The sequence below is a fragment of the Neopelma chrysocephalum genome, unplaced genomic scaffold (assembly GCF_003984885.1).
Source record: "Neopelma chrysocephalum unplaced genomic scaffold, ASM398488v2 Primary Assembly neopelma1_25, whole genome shotgun sequence".
NCBI lineage: Eukaryota > Metazoa > Chordata > Aves > Passeriformes > Pipridae > Neopelma > Neopelma chrysocephalum.
In genome coordinates, this window is record NW_020897694.1 from 16,211,354 (window position 1) to 16,233,134 (window position 21,781).

The window sequence follows — 21,781 nt, forward strand, 5'->3', positions numbered from 1 at the left end:
ATAGCACCTAATACATTTGAACTTTGGGCAGTGCTGAAATGAAGACAGTGGTAGTGATGAGATGGAAGGTTTTAATGTGAAATCTGGTTCTTTGTTTTGTCATGCCAGAGCTGTAAAGTTTGTATTTTGCCACCTAGTTTTCTGAGGAGGGAAGCAAGAAAACTAATGTAATTCTTCTACCCCAGAAAGTCTTTCTTAATTAGATATCTTCTTGCAAGGCTTCATATGTTCTACATTATTAGTAGCTAATAGATAAGAATTTTAAAAAGCAAACTTTTAAGTGTTGGATATGTTGCTGATATTTTTGTGTATTTTGGTTAAGGTTGTACGTCTTGCCTACCAAGACTCACACTTCTCAAGAGAAATCATTGAATCCTCTGCAGTGGTGCAGGCGTGTTCTGGATCATCCAACTCCTGAGACAGAGGCTGCAAAACGTTCCCTATGCTTTAGGTTGGAGCAAGGTAATTTTATTCTTTGAATTTTTTTGATAGTTAGGTTGGTATTTTTGGTCTGGTGTTTCACTTGTCTTTGGTGTTTTTTCACAATTTAGCAAGCTTTACAAATGGCAGACATGCAGTTTTTTTCATATGTATACCTAAATGCTAACAAATGTTTGAATTTTTTTTTTCTGATCATGCAGTTTTGAAGGTGTTTACCTCCTTTGTTATCAATTTCTTCTCCTGCACAACTTGTTTAAACTTGGCATCCATTGCTTAAAATAGTAGACTAAGAAGAGCCTTAACTTGACTGATAGTACTACTCTGTTGGGCTCTGGGTTATCTCCAGTACTGGATCCAGTCTGATGGCTGTTCCGTGCCAGTGACTTTGTAGAGTTATATCTGGGTGTGCTGAATTTTGTTTTAAATAAATATCAGACAGCATGATTCTTACTTTTTTTGCCATTTAGGGTCTCATTAAGATTGTACTAAGCGTTGTTGAAGAAAGTGATTAAGGGAGGATGTTGTCTTAAGGTTTATAATTCACTAGGAAAGAAGATGACAATGAACAATACAGGAAGCAACAGGAGATGGAAATAAAGCTAATGGCAACGTGAACATATGGCTGTATAAGTTAACTACAACCATCACTAAGAAAGATTGAATATGTTCCTGTGTGCTTTGGAGGATGTGGGTAGCTGTGGCTGACTTATCCAAATCAGTCATTTATCTGACTCAGACTCTGAAGGCATCTATCTCTTTGTATTGCCTATAAAAGATACTACAATGATTATTGCCCTGGCAATATTTTGGTGAGCTCATTTCCCTTAAGTTATATGGGTCAAGCTGAGGTTTCTATGTTGGTAATCATCCCACCTAGCTTTAGGGTTGAAGGATGTCCATGGTTGACCATCAGTGGGAGTTTTGTCTGTCAAGTCAGAGGAATCAGGTGAGCTGCTCAGGTGACAAGCTCTAGATATTGGCTGTAGAATGAATTCAGTAGCTCTCTTTTAAGTGCGCTGACAACAGTGAGTGCATGGCATTCACCTCATTGGGTCACCTAAAGGTATTGTCTGTGTGGTGTTGAGCATCCAGCAGTAGAGCTGAATCTGATGTGGAAGCTCCCCATAGATTGCTGCATGTAGGTACCTAGTGCCATTCGAGATGGTCTCATTTAGCCTGATATTTAGTCAGGATACAGACCTTCCATAGGTCTTGTGCCTCACCTGCCATCTTTTAATCACATCTTGGCCTCCCCAAGGGCCTCTCAGGTGAGCAAGCACATCTGAGTATGGACAACAGAATCAAGGCTGTAATGAGAATTTAGAAACAAGTCAGAGGACAGCATGACCTATTTTTTCCCTTATAAGGATTTATCTGAATTTAATAGGCAATGAAGGTGTCAGATTTGAATCTCTCTGTGGTTATCAGTTCAGTTGCTGTCTGTGCAGAAGTCACAGGAAGTGACATATGTCACAGAGTTATGTTGACAATGAGTTGCTCTGATCTACATGTCCTGCTTGTGGTGATTTGCTCATGAATTTCCTGAGCTCTGTACAAAGTTTCTGAGAAATTATATGCCATAAATAAAACTCATTATGGGAACAGTATGTTCAGGGATACAATAGGCTTGTGTTTGTACTGCAGCAATTCTTTGCTAAATTTGCTTTAATTAATAATTCAGTTAGTCTCTTGATTAACTCTCGTATTTCTTAATGTTTTCTATTAGCACCTGTGCTTTACAAGGAATACATAATAAAAAAATGTCATCCTTATTCTAACTTTGTAGAATTTGTTTCACAGTATTTATTTCTGTCTCAGTTTTGCACCAGGTGTGATATTTTTGTAAGAATCTAATGATTTGGTTTTTAAAGTGCAAAAAACTTTCTGTAACCTGACTTTCCAGTGTTTTGTTTTGCAATGCACTCAATCAGTAATATGTGTGTATAAATAGGTACATGTAATTTATCCAAATTTTAAAAGTGACTCAGTAAGAATGGCATCCTTCTTTCCTGGTACTGAAGTTGCAAACTTTGTACTTGTAAGTTGAATGCTGTTTTCCCCTTTTAGCCATATGCTTTGCAAGGGCATTTTGGAGATGTTTTGAAAATCTAATTGTGCCTCTTCTGCTTGGTGTTGAGTCACTGGTTAACAGTGATGGATTTGAGAGCTACTAAATGTATAGTCAAAAAACATTTATAATATACCACTGTGTGATTTCTGGAATGGCTTATAGGTAGAATTCGCTTAGTGATTTTGTCCATGGTGCATTAGCCAAAAGTTAAACTAGTTGAGTTGTCATCACTCTTTAGGCACTGTAGCGCGCATAGAAATTAAAACCAGTAAAATTGATTTTTTTGTTCTCAAAGTCAGCATATCTGAGTAAGTGCACACAGAGAGAAGAGCTGTGAGCCAAAAGTAATAAAAATTATGCTAGCCTATTTTTGACTTTTAACTAATTTCTATTCTCAAGATTATTAATTCTGCCCTCATTTATTCCTGCTTATGTAGATTTTTAAAATTATGTTATATCCAGATTTTCCTAAAAGTTTTCATTTGTTGTCTGAAATATCCCAGCATTAGGATAGCTCATAACAAGGCTAAAAGTCTTGTGAGAGACTTCTGCCAAAGCAGTCTAAGGTGGTGAAATAATCCAACGACTACTTGGTCTTTCAAGGTGGAGAATCACTTGAATGATGGTATTTTCTTTTTGTTTCGCTGTGCTCACCAACCTGTTTCTTTTCTAATGAAAATGACTGGTTTAAGTATTTCATGGTGGAAGTTAAGAATTCATCTTGGCATAAATCCTTAAGGTTTATTGTAAGCACAGTGGTGGTCTCCAGCAGGTGGTTCTTCTGTGAACCACTGTGAGAACTTGGACAAGCTTCTCAACATTCCTCTGGTCAACTACTAAGTAGGTAAAGCTTTTATCGTGTTTATAATGAACTAGGCTTATTCCAAGCCCTGTTTCTGTGGATTAAGCATGCTAGCTTTAAGGAGGATAAAAGTTAAATGTAATGTCCTATGATAAGATCTTTGCTTGGAATTGTTCCTGTTTCCCATGAGCAATTATAGTATTGAGGTACTGTTTCTTTGTTGTTTGTTTTGGTTGTTCTTTCTCTGCCACCTTACCTGGATCACTTCTTTCTTCCTGCTCTTCTTCAGTTATCTTTTTTTTGAAACCTTTCTGATTTGTTATGCTTACAGCACATCTCTGTTACACGGTTAGAGTTTCCTCTCCATTTGATTTTTAATTTTGCTGTTTGTTTTATTTCGGTAGGTCAACTGAAATGAACAGGGCCATCTAGCAGTCTTAATGGCATCATAGAGCTGCTTCTGTATTTTCTTGATAGTACTTGAAGATGTTGGGACATATCAGTATTAAGCCGAGTGAGCAGAGAAATATGATTTGTAACCTTCCTAACTAGTGCAGATGGTTAAAACCCCTCTGAAATTTGATAAGTTGGTGATTGACACCCTGGTTGAAGATAACTTCACCTCTGTAAAAAGCTCTGAAGCAGACAGGTGGATAAGTTGAGGAGTTAAGAGGCTTAGCAAGGAGTCAGTCTGTAGGAGCTCAGCTTTTATGCAGGGCTTCAAAGCATATCTCATCCAGTTCAGCCTTCCAGACAGGAAGCTCTTCTTTCTTGTAGAATATGAAATATTGGCTAGATTCAGAGTTTGGCTTAGATGAGTTCTTATTCAGAAATGCTACTTCAGATGTTTAAGAAGAAGAAGCAACAGAAGTCTGTAGGTTTTGCAGTTGGCTGCAGTAGTTTAAAGAGTAAAACTCTGTTTTGCTTCTTAAATTATTAATGTGTTTCAGGATGAATGCTCTTATGTTGTCTGTGGATGATGTTGTGAAACAGATCCATTGTAGTTTCTCTCCAATTGCTTATGATTCCACAAGCACCAAGAATCTCATCAGTGAAATTTTATCCTTTATTGTACAAGATCCCAATGTTACATGTTAGTTAAGGTTTATGTCCAAATATATAACATACTGAGAAGAAAAACTTATTTTGACATTACTGTATTCTTTTTACCTATGAAAATAAAGGAAGCCCCAGGCAAAAGGTTTTAACTGGATGTGCATCTTGTTGCTTATGCAAAAGGAGGCAGGTTCATTCCCATTATCCTAATTCTCTTCCAATTCTCAGGGGTTCATAGTGAAATCATTTAATTTGGAGTTTATAAGATAAGGAATACACTTCATCAACTGTTAAGAACTGCTGTCATTAGGAACTTTTATGCTATAGTCTGTTTACAGGAGAAGCAAACAGAAAACACTCTTAAGTGGACAGAAGCTTTTATCTTGTACGCTAGAGCTGGATCCAGTGCTAAACCAAGGCCAAAGTGGAATTTTTTTATTTTTTAAAATAGATTTAATAGGTTTAAGTTTATCTGCTGTCCGTTGATGGAGCAGAGATGTATGTTGTGGTACTCAGAACTAGATTAATAAGATTTCATATAGCTTTCTTATTTTTCATATATAATGTGGATTAGTTCCATATAAAATGCTTTTGAGGTAGCAAATGATAATGTGCAGAAGCTTACAGATGATTGGATTGTTGTTTTCGTCATAAAAAATAAAATGTCTAAAGCTGTAGAAGGAATGAAAAAAGTAACATGGGAGGTTTGGTTTCTTTTTATGTATGTTTCTGATAGTAAAAAGTGATGAGCAACCACAACTCTTATCCACATCTTAGCACCCTTTGAGGAATGTGACATCTCAGAGGTCAGGATGTATAGCCATTTTCTGCTGCAGTACAAACTTAGTGCTCGGAGTGCACCTATACATGCTCAACAGTTACTTCAAATAAATTAAATGTAATAGGAAATAACCTGTTGTAACAGCTGCATAATTCCACCAAGGTCATAGAGGTTTTGCAAATGGATTGTCTAGCGCAGCTTCTGAGGATTCGTGTTTTTCAATTTGGAAAAACTTGGGTTTGATATTATACTTGCGTTTCAAACAGAATATTTTTCCCTACCAGTGGAACATTTCTACTCTGCAAGTACACTTGAAGATGGAAGTGTTTGGTTTAAAACCCTTATGGCAACAAACACGTAGAAGATCAGACACTTCACTTTTTATTAATTTCAGAGATATCACTTGCCTTTTTACTGCAGCTCTTGGATGTGACTTCTACTTTTTATTAAATTACAATATACATACTATTCAAGAATTTAATTTCAGTATTGGGGGTTGATTGTTGTGTCCTCAATGAAGACAGAAGTTCTCCATCAACCTGCACCTCAGGAAGTCCCCCATCATCCCCACATCACCATTGGCCAATCAGAGCTCAAATCAGTCCAACAGTTTAATTACCTAGGCAGCCTCATCTCCTCGGACAGTAAGATTGACGGGGAGATAGACAACAGGTTAGCAAAGGCATATAGTGCTTTCGGAAAGCTTCATAAAAGAGTTTGGCGAAGAAAAAAGTACCAAGATCAGGGTTTACAGAGCCATAGTGCTGTCTACTCTCTTATGCGGATCTGAATCATGAGTCATCTACCGCCACCACCTGCGTCTCCTAGAACACTTCCATCAACGCTGCCTCCGTACAATCCTAAACATCCACTGGTCAGATTATGTGACCAATACATCTGTTCTTGAGCAAGCAGCAGTCACAAGTATTGAGGCCATGCTACTGAGAACACAGCTGCGTTGGGCAGGGCACGTCTCCAGGATGAAGGACCACCGCCTCCCTAAGATCGTGCTCTATGGCGAACTTGCCACTGGCTGCCGCAAGAGAGGAGCCCTGAAGAAAAGATACAAGGGCTCCCTGAAACAACATCTCAGCCTTGGCCATATTGATCAACATAACTGGTCTACTCTGGCCTCCAATCAGAAGGCCTGGAGACAGACCATCTATAACGCTGTTGATGCTTTTGAGAAAGCATGCAGGATCACCCTTGAGGAGAAAAGACAACGCAGAAAGAATCGTGCCTTGCAGAATATGCCATCTAAGGAGTCTTTCTGCTGTGCCTTTTGCAACCGGATGTGTCTATCTCGTATTGGCCTTTTTAGCCACCAACGCGCTTGCAAGAAACGTGGGTAGACCCTTTCCCAAATCTTTGTTTGCGAAGCCTAGCCATGACAATGATGAGAATAGACTTTAGGTTGTCATTATACTTGCAAGAGGAAGCTGAATTCTGAAGTCTCTGTAAAGATTGGTAGAGAGGTGGTGTTGGGTCTTGCTTCAGTTGAGAAGATACCCATGCCGTTTTAGAATATATTTTATAAATTCATACTAGCTACTGAGCAGGGATTATCAGCTTCTTGTGAGTGGTTAAACAGCTAGAGACACTGTCAAATTTTATGTGATGATTTCAGTAGGTTTATTTAAAATAAATTATGGTGTAAGTTCAAAGTCTGTAATGCAGTGAATGTCTAAAAACAGTAGAAGTAGCATCAACCCTGTTTTATGCTAAAAATACAGGCACAATTAGTGTTACCCAGCAGAGTACTTACTAATCAGTGGGTTTGTTTTTGAAGTATGCAAATACTTTACTGGATAGAAATTAAAAAGAAACCGAGGTTTTAATAGTTCACTTAAGGGCACTTGAAAGCTTATTCCCTCGAGATATTTTTTCTGTGGAAAAGAGTATCTTTTCAAAACTGCTGTTCTGGAAGCTGTCATTCCATTTTTGCTTCTGATAATCTGTGACTTGCTCATTGTGTGCTAGTCCTCAAATTATTGTTTTAGGTTTTGTCTTTCTTGCTGACTTTTTTTCGCGGTCTGTTTTTGATGTCTGCGAAAGAGAGCAGGGAATAACATTTCAGAATCCAGACAAGCCTCTTCCATGTGGTTATATAGAGGCTTCTTTACTAAAGTGTTGATAATTTCTGTGTTTTCACTTTCAGAGAGAACTTTGATTCTTGTCTTCATAGCATTGCATCTTTTGGGAAGCTTTGGTTTGGACTGTTTTATGCCATGATCCTGAAGTATCTTTTGGTTGGAGTGGATCTTCTGGGATATAGTCCACAGTTATATGTAAATATGCCATACAGTCTGTTTTACCTTGGCAACTGACTTTGCATGTTAATATATTAGAAAGAAGTTGGTTATCTGCTCTTGCTTTCCCAAGTGTTCCACACTCAGAATATCTGTGTTCATATTTCATGGAAATAACGCATTTACACCAATAATTTGCTTTCAAGTAAAGTGTATGAAATAAAACTTTTTTTTGACTCTACCTGATAATGAAATGTAGTCAGTAAGCTCTAATCTGAATACTTGTGAGGCATAGGCATTTACAGATTTGCTTGATATTTTTTTTAACGTTGCAAGACAGAAAATGAGTTTGTGCAAATGATAGAGACATAGAAGTTTATAAAAATAAAATTCCTGAACATTTTATATATTTTTTTATGAGTCTCCTTTAAAATACTATTTTCTTAATTTTACTTCTAGATTGGAATCTATTTGAAAAATTTTTCAATACAGAAAATATTTTCTTGTGGAATATTCACTTTCAGTGGGGTCACTAAGTCTCTTTTTGAATATGGCTTTTTCAGGTGCAGTAATGGAATACTTCATTAAACACTTCACACTTCAGAAGTCTGAGTGAGAAAAGTAATGAAAGTATGCCTGTGGGATGAAAAACTATGTTTGTTAGCAAAAAATAGCTGGAACCTAAGTAGTTTTTGTTTTGAGAAACATTTGTAGTAGTGCAAAGATTACATTTTTGCTAACTTTAAAGAATCATACGGAATTAAGTTGACTTCAAGTTCTTGAATACTTTATACTCTGATTGTCTATGAGATATTGTGGAAAACTGATATGGGATAACAATTTTTAAAATACCATTCAGCTGGTAGCATAGGCACTTATTTATTTGTTTTATTAATTTTATATATTTTTAAATTTATTATGTTACCAAGACAAAAGAGGTATTAGGTCATGTTCACTGGTGAATTTGGACCACCATTACCACTTCTACAATGTAAAGTACCTGTAAACTGAGTTTACACTCCTGGCTGTGCTCAGATTAAGCCCAATTTAAGTTGCCAGAGAAATCTGTATGACATCATCATTTTGGAAGAGCCTTTTCCTTGAAAGCAGATGGCTGAACACACTCAATCCTGTGTGCCCCTCAAATGCAGAGAGGGTCATTGCACATGCAGTCCGACTTGGAACAAATAAGTTTGCCTGCTTTTGGAAAAAAAGTCAGCTTCTTTGTATTCACTTGTCTTCCCCTATTATGCAGTACCAAGTAACGATGATGATCTTGCTGCCTGTGCTATATTAATTCATAGTGAGATGACTTGTACCTTGAATTGCACATTTCTAAAATGGTTACACAGAGAGTTAGGAGTGGATAGCTTTAGCGTAGGTATCCTCTTGCAGTCAGATAAATTCAACTCTAAGAGCTGATGAGTTGTCCTCTGCTGCATAGGAGAGAAGATCAGTTGATTTTTCATAGTTTTATCTGCAGCTAATGGAGGACAGATGGTTTCTTTCCAAGTATGATAAGGATTTGTAAGAGGTCTTTTTGATCCTGAAAGGTTATGAAGAATTTCACTGAACCTTAGTCATTTAAGTTAGATACCTGGGAGGAACTTACGTGTCTGACTCTGAAGAAGCCACAGTCCACCCAACCTGTTGTACTCCATTCTTAAGCAGTTGTCTGAACTGAGTCTGGTGATAGTAATTTCTGTCCACTAATTAGAAAAAACTTCGGAGTACTTGGTATCGGAAGGATTTTAGTGTGCTGGTTTAGAAGTAAACCAGTGGGAGAAATGAACCCAACTCTAGAGAGATTATAAATCAGAGTTACAATTTACTAAAAATAAATTACAATAGATGCAATGATACAGAGAAAAACTGGTTTTAACCCACAAAACAGATGTATAACCCAGCCCCTGGGACAAGAACAGAACAGTGTTTGTTGGTCCCTGTACTGAGCACCACGTGGCCCCCCTGGGTGCAAAGGAAAAGGAAAGGAAAGCCTCTTGGTCCAGACAATGGTGCCAGTTCTGTTGAGATCTGTAATGATCACAGTCTTGTCGAGAGTGGCAGTCACAGTCCTGTTGGAGTTCTGGTTGTTCCAAAAAACCCGAAGATTATATGTGCTCAGGTTCAGGTGGGAATGTGCAGTACCTCCCCCAGGGCAGGGAGTTTCACAACGGGTGATTTAACTCTGTGACACATGGGATGTTTTTGGACTCTTTGATGGTCTAGGTGTTGCAGCTGCCTATTATGCCAGTCCAGTACAGCCCATTAGCAGAGATGACCCCTCAGGCTGGGTGTGAAGGTGCTAATGCCTCGTCAGAGGGGAGTTGTCGCAGCCGAGTCATTAGCTGTGCTATGGGCAGCTACCGCAAGTGATCCATTGTTAACAGTCCATCAGAAATTCCATAGAGGGTGTAGAATACATAGTTTTGGTTATACCCACATAGTAATAAACTGGTCCTGACCCCTGCAACATAGGACATTTAGATGGCAGTATTCCTTTATGCTTCTAACAAGTTTTGAACGCCCTCTTCATTTTGCAAGAATAACCCTGGTACCTTTCATTCAGAGATGGTTTCTCATACTCTGCTGCTTCAGTCATGGCACTTCAGACCTTGTTTGTAATCGTTTGTTTAGATGCCTAAGCTCATTCTCCAAAATGAGGACGCATAGGACAGTTAGGGATTTTTTTTGGTGTTTTTGCATACTAGGAGCTAACCGTATCTTTCTGTGATAGGCACAAAAAATCAGTACTGCAGTCCAATCACTGGTGAAATAGTTGGTGTAAATTCTATAGTATGTGTTCGCTAGTCTTAACCGAGATACAGGGGTTATTGCTTTGTGTTGCATCTGCATCACAGAGGAAAATCTTTGTGATTGAATATCCCTGGGAAAGATATTTTGTGTCTAAGTTTCCAGACATATTTCTCTTGTGTCTGACTGTAGGTACCTTGTCCTTGAGTCTCAGCATTTGTTGAATTCATAGAACTTGTAATGGCCCAGATTTGTTCTAATTAATTTTAGGCATGCATCTGGTATATACCTGATTTAAGGCACAATCACTTTGATTGTGATTCATTGATCTTAATGAGGCTTCTAGACGTAATTTGACATGCTTTTGCATCCTTGAGGTATCTAGATGGGCAGATGGGTTTGATACAGGATCTGCACAACAGCCTCACTTATCTGGAGCACCTCAAATGTCATTACATTCTGGTTTTAGACAGCTGAATCATGCTTCTCCTGTTTTGTGCTGAAGAGTGGGATATGCTTTGGACTGTAGGTGTTTAAATGAGGCTGCCTACAAGCAGACACTTCTGTGTGTATGTAAGCGTTGTCTTTTCTGTTTAGAATTGTTTTTTGCACATGAAGAAATTCAGTATGCACTTTATATTGGTAGAATAGAGAAAGGTTATCAGCACGCAAGAAAAATAAGTGCAAGGTAACTTGCATTGTTATATTTTTAGCACGTGAATTGATCTCAAGTAGTAGTAACTGCTTGCACTTCACTTAATATCACTTGAAAGCCATGTAAAGTTTTGTGTCAGAAGTCAAAGTTAGCTTTTAGGTCTAGGGGGTATAATTTGTTTTATTCTTCAGAAATAGCTCATACTATATAGTTCCAATTTCTTTAGGCTCGAGGTACTACCCCACTATAGCCTTAATGAAAGAGTAGAATTAAGTTTTTAGAATTTGCATCTGACTGGTGGCATATCCCTTTTTATTTCGTTTTATTTTAGAGTTATTTGGCACTTGATGTGTTTGTGATTTTTGTCTTCAAGCAATTTCTTCTTCATAAAATGTCTGAAGTCTTTTATGGGTGCAGGGCAGGATTTAATGGCCTGTAGGGCATGGGCGATAGCAACTGAGTCATCTGTTGTGTTGCTGCCTGCAAACACAGAGGACAGTGATGGTCTGAAAAATAAAAGCTAGATGATCTCAGTCTGGGGAAACTGGAATACTTTATTGAACACGAGAACACAATTTAAAGGCATCTGGGGCTGGACATGTTAATGAAGGGGACAACCTATGTTAATTGGAGAGTTGCACAAATTTTTGCTGCAGTTTCCAAATAGTTAATTTTTCTTCTAGTAGGATTACATGAGAGATAGAGGGATTACAGGGGTTTAGACATGGTTTGATACAATCATCTCAAAAAGTCCTTTCTGTTTTCTGCTGGAGCCAGGCTTAATCCATAAGGTAGAACTTTAACAGGTCTTGTGAGAAAGGTCCAGCTCCTTCAGATCACGAGGTTTTTGTCAGCCTTTGTTTTCCTTTTGCTGAAAGCTGGGTTTGGGCTCCTACAGAGGACTGGCTCAGCATCTTAGCACCCTAAGGTCCTTTCTTCCTAGAAGTCCATGTCCCTCATTCAGCTCTCTGAACCGCTAGCAAACTTTCTTGATGTTCTTCATTCTTCTGTCCTGACCCATAGGAAAGGCAGGGTAGAGAGTGATTTGTCTGCATGAAATAGGGCAGGATGCAGTGACAGAGGGAATCATGGCTTCAGTTTATTCCTCTGTGGTGTTACCGGTTTTCTTTCTTGTCTTTTCTGCTTCATATGTTGCATTTATATAGTCAGTGTTCAGAGTGCCTTATGGTTATTTCTTGACGTCTTTTGAAACACTGGGTATGAAATACTTTACTGTAATCACAAATGGATCTTTATTTATGAATAAGGAACAAATTTCAGTTTGTAATCAGTCATGTATGTTCTTATTGTGTTGGACATAGTCCAAAAAAGATTTTATTTTTGATCTATGTGGGTGCTGAAAAATCTGGAATAATTACTTCGATGAAACAAAATGGTTTTTAGAGAGAAGCTTGAAGAAGCATCTTAGACTTTGTTGTCCAAGCCCATTTTTGCTTACTGTGGACATGGCAGGTTCTGGTGGTGGAAATGCTTAGAAGGTACTGCAGAGTACCTTTTATCTGGGGCAGTAAGACACAGGCAGAAGGATGTTGCAACAGTGTAATAATTGTACTGAAGGAGCTTCTGCAGTTTGTGTGCTCTGACTCGTCTGTATGTCATTCTCAGGCTTTCCCTGTTGTACTGTGCTCTTGGGTGATATTATACTCCTCTCTCCTCCTCTGTCAACTTATACCTGTGTTACTTGTTAGTGAGGAGCAAAGATTGCCTCTTTGTTAAATGCTTGTACAGTTCTTGATGGAGTGTAGGTACCTCTGGAAGGTACTCTCAAGGAGAAGTTTACTTAAGTAGTCTCTCTCAAGATGTCTGAAATCACCCCAGGGGAGCTTAAATTTAGGAATGTGCTCCAAGTTACTGCCAGAAGACATTGGTCTCTAGGGAATCTGAAGAGACTAGTCTACTTAGGTTAAAAACTGTTGCGGAATCCCTGACCCCCTTGACAGTAATAATAATGGTAACGGTATTTATAGCAAACATCTGTATTATTTAACCCATTTTCCTAGAAGTAATTATTTGGTTAGTACTTCTTAATTTGGATCTAAGTTGGGGTTGAACCTTAATTCTACATGAGAATATGTGTTCTGAATACATTCTTATATTTGGCAGTCAGTTAAACCTCTATCAGAACTTTTCTTAATCCTAGACTTTCATGATTTTTTTTCCCCATTTGGTGTTTTAAAAGTAGGAAAAACCTGTTTTACAGTAGCTTTTATTTTTTAAGTGTTTTGTATCTTTTCTCTGCTTGGGTAATAGTGTTAACACTTTCTCATAACAGGCACATAACTGTGACACTTACTATATTTATCCGAAAACCACAGGGTTCCTGGAGGGTGCTACTTTTGACCTTGATTTGAACCTAACTTTTAGCTTTTTCAGTCTGACTCAATGTAGGCAGTAGGTATACTTGAGCAAAGAAAATGGAGTGTGGCATCTGGAAACAGGGTGTCAGAGTCAGAAACTATAAACAGAGAAACTCTCTTGCAAAACTCTGCTGCCAGGGGGTTTAACCTATGAATAAATACAGATGGCAAGTAGATAGAGTTGTAGGGGTCCTATAATGTGTTTATGGGTGTTTCTTGGATGCAGGGAAGTTCAGGAGTAAACAGTAATGTTAGAAAAAATTCAATTTAGGGTTAATATTGGAATAATTTTCTGTGTTATGATAAATGATCAAGAGTTATACCCCAACAGACACATATATTTGATTTCTACCTGGTACGTAATAAAGATTCTATATTGTTAGGTGAAGGATTGGAAATTGTCCTTCTATGAGTCTGTTATTAACAGAATGGATCCCTCACCCTTTGTGCTTACCTGTCTTGCCAATGGTAATGCACCAAAGAAGAAAAGAACTACGTATGCTATGAGAACTTAAATTTAGGAAATGTAATTAGCTATATTTCTCCTCCAGTCACCTGTTCAGAGCAAAAATGCACACCTTTGATTAAAATTGTTGCTAGCATGTCTGATTAGCAGTGTAGTACATGTCCACCTACAGTTGTGATACATCCTGTGTGGCATGTGGAGATGAAGTTCTCTTTTATTAACTGAATGAAAGACGTGGCTACCTTCTCTAAAATAGTGCACTAACCAGTAGATAATAGTTTGGGGATGTTTTCTTCTAGTACAATGTATAGACTAAATGAATAGGATATCTTCAGCATGAGAACACCTTGTGTAGTACCTGTGCTCTGATCTGCAAGGGGAGTTGAACTAATACCTGTTGTTTAAATCACACAGAGATGTCTTGCTCCTCATCCTAGAGGAACCCCCTAAGCATGGACTTGCAGAGTGAACGGGCAAAGGCACCCTTCATCTTCGTCCATTTTATCAAGGGCAGCTGAGCACTTCTTGAAATATATTCAATGTATTTTTAAAATAAAATTGTTCACAGTATGGTTGAATTCTTGTCCTGATTATTACATAGTCATGATTTGATCTTAATTTGTTTTTCTGGAATAGTACTTTTAGTATTGTCTCTTCCCATCATTTATTCAACTCCTGAGACCAAAGCTGCGGATAAGGAGAACTCTCTGGGACTGCAATGACTCAGCTCTCATGCTGAATGAACAGGAAGATAAATACAATGGCACTGATGATCTTAGACCTACCAATACGAAGACTTAAGATTACAAAGCAGCTGCTTTTCTCTAGGGACCGAAACCAACATTTTCAAAGGAGTGAATGCATTGCTATCATTGGGGTTTTAAAACTGTTGTTGGCTAATTGAAGGAGGGATGTTTAATGTACCGTTTTAAGAGGTTGGGGAGATTTATTTTTGCACAAAAAAGTGCAGCTTAAGTGGTTTTGAAAACAGACTGCTTCTCAGGCTGAAGTTAAGAAAATACATAAGGCCTGTACTTCTTTTGCTATTTAGGAGGTAGCTTGCTGATGAGATGAAAGCTTCTCATGTTCTTGTAGCCTTGAAAGGTACACTTGCATACAGAGCATATACAGGCAAGCAGAAGACCTCATCCCTTCTTGTTGCATTATCAAAACATAATTAGACCCTGGGAGCTGATGCTGTCAATGTATACAGTGTGTCTACACCACACAGAGCATGCTTGACAACCTAACTCCAGTACATCCACACAGTGCAGTGCTGCATGGATAATATACATTGGTATAGCTTGTCCCTTGGATCCAACTTGAATGAATGTCTTGATACTCCTCATATTTCAGCTTTCAGGTCACATCTCTAGTTACCATATATGTCTCTCTGTGTGTTAAACATGCTATAAATGATCTCAAGATGAGATCTGTGCTACTTTATATAAGCTTCAGGCTTGAAATCAGTGACTCGTTGAAAAATAATAACATCTCCACAGCATGATATCTGTCTTCAGTGATAGAGAGGAGAATAATTGGTTAGGTAAGACTAGAGATCACATTTGAGTATTGGCATGGTGTTTTGACTTGCAGAGCAAATAGTGGTGTTCTTGCCATTGTACAAGAACTGGGAAGGTCAGGTCTCTTCTGGAGATGTGAGTGCAGCATAGTTTAGTTTGTCAAGCGTGTGAAAAGATGTGAATCCATGACCTGCTTTTGTAGAAGTCCCTGGTGGGTACATGTATTTGTTCTGGAAAGTTTTCCTTGAATTGATATAATGTACTTAGTTCATGTAATGCTTGTAGAGTGTTATCATAAAGAACAACTTTCCTCGGTGGTGTAAGAGTCATTTACAGGTACTCTACTGTACTGGGGAAATACCCCAGCACCAACAGTCTTACTTGGTCTTTATAAAGTAATCCAAAGAATTGAGTGTGTGTATGGAGTAGACTGGTTTGGGGAAACAAGTATCTTTGAGCTGCAAGACAGATGCCCAAGAAAAGCATCATTATCATAAGTACTAGCTCAAGCAGTAATCTAACAGAGAGCTATCAAAAAATGAATTTACCAGCTTCTACTGCAACTGAAAAAGATTGTCACTGCAGCGTATGTGACAAGTACAAGGGTGGATGAAAGCCCCTCTGAATAGGGGGCATGAAACACTTTTGCTTCCCCTCGGGTGCTGAGGCAAACTGCTCATACTAGGATAGCCCCAAGGGACAGAGCTGTCTGAGTGGGGAAGAGGAGGGCCTGTAGCAAAAATCACATGACCAGTGTATATACCAGATGGATTGGTAGCTTGAGAGCCTGCTTCTGAATAATAGATAACCATGTCCAAAGAAGCATCAGGCCATATTTCTCTCAGTTAACGTTACCACCAGATACTTTTTAGGATGTTGGAGGGCTTAAGTGTACAGATTTATGATCATGAGCCTGTATTACAAGCAAACCCCCCACTCCAACATACATTATTAATTTAATATATGATACTAGGTTTCTCTCTTCATTGATCCAGACTCTTGGCTGTTGAGAGTAGTGAGTTAGAGGGCTCAGCATGCCCCAGGGGATGTGCTGGAGAAGAGTTGTAGAGTTACAGCACCCCAGATCCTTTCTGTTAAGTGGTTTGCAGTCTTTCAAAATAACACCTCTGTTAACTACTGTCCATCTCAAAGTGGAAGGAATTTCTGCATTTTCTCATGGTGAAGGCTGTTTAATTAGCTTTTTTTTTTTTTAATCTTGGTCAGATTACAGGCCTGACTTTAAACTTCCTTTGTTTCTTTATACCTGACCTGAAAATTAGTGGCAAACCCTACAAACTACCTGATTTCACTTGAGGTTTCAAGACTGTATCTCCTTCCTACTCCTCGAGCATGTCATTGTTCCTATTACAGTTAAAGACACCTCTCTGTGAGACGTATTCTGTGACAGAATGGTAGTTTTGAGTCAAACAGATTTATGTTCTCCTATTTTTGGGTAATGCCATGATCCACAGAACTGTGGTATTAAGAAATCTGCACAGTGGCTATCAAACCGATGTTCTACTGTGTGAGAGCTGCATCCTGGGCAAGCATCTCTGCTGAGGATGGTGCAAGTTTTGAATTATGGCAGGAGGTGATGCCTGCAACTACATATTCCTCACTGCTGCTTACCTGCAGACATTCTCTTGACTGTTTCAGAGCTAATGTCATACTGGTCTGCAAAGCAAATGTTCACTGAATTTAAAAGGTATGAACTATATGGCAGACAAAGGTTGCCAGTGCTCTGCAAGCAAGCAGTGAGTGAAGAGGTGTCTTGAAACCCAGACACACTGTTTCTCAGACCTGGGGGATGCTACAAACCCAAGGGCCAGCACTTAAAGACAGAAAAAAGATTTTTCTGTTAAAAATGTAGCTGGTTTTACTATTTGTGGAGTATTGTGGCCAACAGAACAATTAAACCAGTGCTGAGTGATTGCCATATATGCTTCCCACAGTAATCTGGGGGATTTTGCTGTATCGTGCTATCACTGAAGTACAGGCAAAGCAGTTATCAAAGGTAACTAATTCAAGAAGGAAAATAAGGTTGGGATGAGTTTCACAATGTTTATGCAGTGAGCATGAGAGTTTGTATTTTTCTTATGATGACATCAGAGAATATGAATGTCTCTTTCATAATGGTAAGGTGCAAGTGTGTGTAATCAGTTATAGACCTGTGTTTTGTTAAGGAAAAGATAAAGTCTTTCACAAATTGTGCCAGCAAAAATAATTCCCTTTGGATTAACATGCAGTGAGTAGAATGTGATTCACAATGACCATGATGGTCAAACAATGTTAAAGTGGTGTATGTCATGACTTCTGACACAGCTCTGCTTAAATCTTAACTCTTTGCCATGCCATAGAGTGCAAAAGCAATGGCTTTGTGAAGACACTTGTTCCACCACTCATACATCGGCATGATGTAGAGCTTTTGGCAAGGTTATTTGAACTATTTGAGACCGGGTTAGTTGTACCCATCAGACTGAGTACAACTAGCTGCTTATGAAGGTATGCTGATTTTGGAAGAGATGTTGATTTCTTGCCACAGCCCTGTTTTTTTTCTGGAGAGATAGAGTAGCCTCTTTAGGGCTCTTGGATACTCTGCTGTATGGTATAAAAAAACCCTAAAAGTCTCTTGTGAATCCACTACCTTTGGAATAAGATGATCCTCAGTTTGCTGTAGTTGGGTCTTCCTCTCATCCCTTTACATAGGAATGTAACCAGTTTTCTCTTTGGCAAGGAGATATGTCCTGTTCTGACTTTATTTGTGCCTACAGGAATTGCTGCCCTTTCAGATCTACTAGTTGAGATTATTGGATGATGACTTTCTTTCCCATTTCAGTCAGTACATGCTGGGTGAACCTAATCAGAGACCTGATAATTTACAGCCAAAACCAGCGGAGGCAGGAGGTCTATTCAGCTGGCGCTGCAAGAGTTGGAGGAAAGTGTTTTTGTGGCCTTAGGTGCGTTGTCTGCACATCATGGTGGTAGATCTTTACCCTTTGAGTGACATTATAAGGTGGTTACCATTTTGTTCCCTTTTTTGTTACTAATTCTTAAAATACGACGAAAGTGCTGTTGTTTTACTCTGCACTGTACGTGCAAGTAAATTATTGGTGCCAGACACTGAGTTTATCTCACCTCCCTTTACACACATCTTGGAGGCTGTTCTCTGATGTGTTTTTTGGAGGCAGTGTTGACTTCAGCAGCCCCACCTTCCTGCTGCTGTTCTCCGCTTCTCTACCTTTCCCTTAAATGCCCTGGTACAACTGGGCTTTGTCATACTGCTAAAGGGGATTGAAAAACTTCCTTTTATAAAGAAAACTAATTAACATAAACGTTCCCTTTCAATTGGAACTGCTGCTGAGAAAGATGTTCAGTAACTTTAGTTGAATATCTGCAAGCTGTTTGAGTAGGATGGATGCAAGCATTGCAGCGTCTAGTGCTGCAAGAGTTGTCTTTTTCAATTGCTTAGAGAAAGTGAAAACTGAATGCAGTCTTTGAAATCTGTTTTTAAGCTCTGTTTATTGTTCTCTGCAATGAATGCTGTCAGAGTGAGTTTCATTTCAATGTATGCAGAGATCTGTATTGGAGCCAGTCACACTGGGCTGCCTTTGTAGGCAGAGCAGACAAAGGGGCACAGCTCGTGTCCTTTGCAGGTGGAGGTGAGATGAATTGCACCCTGTCCTTTCTCTTGGAGTATATTGTATCTTGAGGTGACTAGGTCAGCCATCAATGTCTGTACATAAGAGCATGTTCATTGTGTCTGGGACGCGGGATCCAGTGTCTTAAAGCACCATAAATAGATAATGTGAGGAAATAGCATACATGCTTACCCCGACACCATTCCAGCTGTATATCCAGTTCAGACACTGACTGAACCAGATGGGACCTCTGATGTGATTTTTTTAACCTTTGATCAGTTCTTCTTTTGTGGGTTTGTGTAGTTTTTCCATTTCAGTTTTTGTATTCATGGTGCTGTTTGGTAGGAATTCCTTGTTTTGGAAGGTTCCTAATTCCTTATTTGATGCAAATAATTTGGTAGAAGAATCTGGGGCTGCATTTTTTGTTTCAGGTTACCTTATGTAGTAATACATGAGAATGAGTCTCCTGCTCAGAAAGGTCTATTTTACTTTAAACGAGCTGAAATGTGAGAGCTTGTATGTTCATGGGTTCTGGTTAAGAATTCACCAAATAGAATGAAAATGCATCAGACTGACAGTTTATATAAAAACTGGGAGCTGGGGAGGGAACAGACATTTGTGCCCTAGGTTGTGCCTAAGGTGTAATACTCCAGCATAATATTTGGCCAATTTCTCGAAAAAGAGAAGCTGGGAAGCCAAGTTTGGCTGTTACCTCTGCTCAGAAAATTTGCTTTTGGACCTGTGCATGGAGAGAGAGTTGTGCACACAAGAAGAAAATGAATGCTGGGGCAGGTACATGTTTCACAAAGCCTCAGTGCTTGTCTGTTTGTGTAGCTGTATGGTAAAGAGTGTGCCTTAAAGAGGCAAATTATAAAAACACCAGTGAAACAAATGAAAAAACCCACAACCCAAGTCTCCAAATCACATAGCTAAACTGCAGTATCCTTTTTTTTGTGGTTTGTAGGAAGTAGCTCAGACCTCTCAGTTCCATTTCCTTTCTAGACTTTTTGAATTCTTTGATGTCATAAAATCACTTTTGTGACAAAGTTTTCAGCATGCTGCAGCTGGACAGCAGAGTGGTTGTTTTTCTGGCACGCAGTGTGACCAAAGACAATTTTCAGGTCAGTCTTTCACTGTTACATTAAAGTACAATAGTTGTACATTTACCTTGAATATTTCCCTGCTCACACCAATTGCAGTATGCCAGACACCATTGCTTATTGCATTACTTTGCTGTGCTAGCTGAAAGTTCTAGAAACTGCTGCAATTTAGATAGGCTTTCTGATTGTACCTTTAAAAGAGGTCTATTTTATTTTTGCTGAGGCAGCTCCTGAGGTATATGAATTGTTGCAGCTTAATATCAAGCAAATCTTTAGGACTTGTAATTCCAAAGGAAAGCTTTGAAACACCGCGTTCGCCTAAACCCTGGAAGGTGTTACAGTCCTCTTCTGAGCACAGGAGCCAAATGCCTCACCCCCGTGAAGCAGAGCTAAGGATTATACATACTTCTAAGGTCCATGTGTTTGGGAGCTACTGAGGTACTTGAAATTTAGATTCTACTTCTTTGAAAACTTAGCTCCCTGAAGATCTGTTCCTGGATAGGGGCAGTGCAGTGTTTGTTGCTCTTGAGTATCTAGCACCTTTCTTCTACCTCAGACTACTTCAAGTTCTAACAGGAGCCCAGGGTTTTCCAGTGGCCCATGTAAATCTCATCAGACTGCGCGTTTCCCGCTTCTGGGCAAGTGTCCCAATAGGAGCACTATTCAGTGAGTAGTGGGGACTCCATGTCTTCCTCTGTCAGTCTTTTCAAGTGTGTTAGACACTTACTATTCCCAGATATACATCTGACTGCAGGAGTACTTTTCAGACTCTGAATTGCTGCTTTACAGGGACCAAAAGTGAAGGTTGAATACCTGTCTTTGGGAGTGGAGTATTAGATAAGCCTCACTGAGGTGATGCCTCTTAGGTGGTTTAGACATTATCATCTATGGCAAAGAGAGGGGTTTGAATTCCCTTCTAGCACTCCGATTTTCTCCAGTGATTAGCAAAATGCTTGTTTCCCATGCAGGTCTCTGTGTTTTACTCTTGTGAGAGATATCTTTTTTTAAGTGTGGCTGCTGTGCAACAGCACATATGGAGGATGCACCAGAGAAGTGGTTTGGTCTTTCTGCTCTGAAGAAAGTGTGTCAGCAGCAAAGTGCTGTGTGGATTGATAGGATTGTAAATTCCTCCAGTGCTGGCTTGAAAGAGGGTTTTGTGCAGGCTGTGTAATTAGTACCCATATTCAAATGTCTGCATATATGCAATTTAATTGGTTTCTAACTTGAGCTTAAGAAGTATTTTTGACTTTGGCCTGGAGGCCTATATAAAACTTAAGCTAATTGAGTAGATAAACAAGCTACATAATGCCTCATATAATTTAGTATGTTTAGTCAGTAGTACAACAGGGGTATTTATGACTTTGTTTTCTGTCTTTATAGCAAAGAAGTACTGTTTATTTGTGTTGCTTAGAGTGAAAGTAAGTTCCAGTTCTGACAAACAGATTTCAGTGAGTTTCATAATGGAGTTATGAAAATGGAAGGTGTGCAAAATGTGCATGTACTTTATTTGGTTTGTTGGAAACCGTGATTCCCTAGCTAACATGATCACAGAATCACAGAATGGGTAAGGTTGGAAGTGACCACAGTGGGTCTTCTGGTCCAACCTCCCTGCTCAAGCAGGGTCATCCTAGACCACATTGAACAGGATTGTGTCCATATGACTTTTGAATATCTCCAGTGAGAGAGACTCTACAACCTCTCAGCACAACCTGTTCCAGTGCTTGGTCACCCACGTGTCCTATGTATGTCGCATCTAATGTCCTAGGTATATCTGATTCATCAAGTAGAGGACCTGTGTTTGATCTGCCTCTGTTTACATCAATGTGACCCCTGAAAATTAAAGCGATATAATGAGAACCTGTACCAG

The 21,781-nt window shown here is 39.0% G+C and overlaps 1 protein-coding gene across 4 annotated transcripts in view; it reads left to right on the forward strand.

The window, feature by feature from the left end:
* SLAIN1 (SLAIN motif family member 1) overlaps positions 1 to 21,781 on the forward strand; it is a 96,821-nt gene that overhangs the window by 4,047 nt on the left and 70,993 nt on the right. For all 4 annotated transcript variants that reach the window (XM_027674595.1, XM_027674594.1, XM_027674593.1 and 1 more), the window contains exon 2: positions 323 to 462. In XM_027674595.1, coding sequence (XP_027530396.1) covers positions 323 to 462 — 140 coding nt within the window. The remainder of the gene's footprint in view (positions 1 to 322; positions 463 to 21,781) is intronic.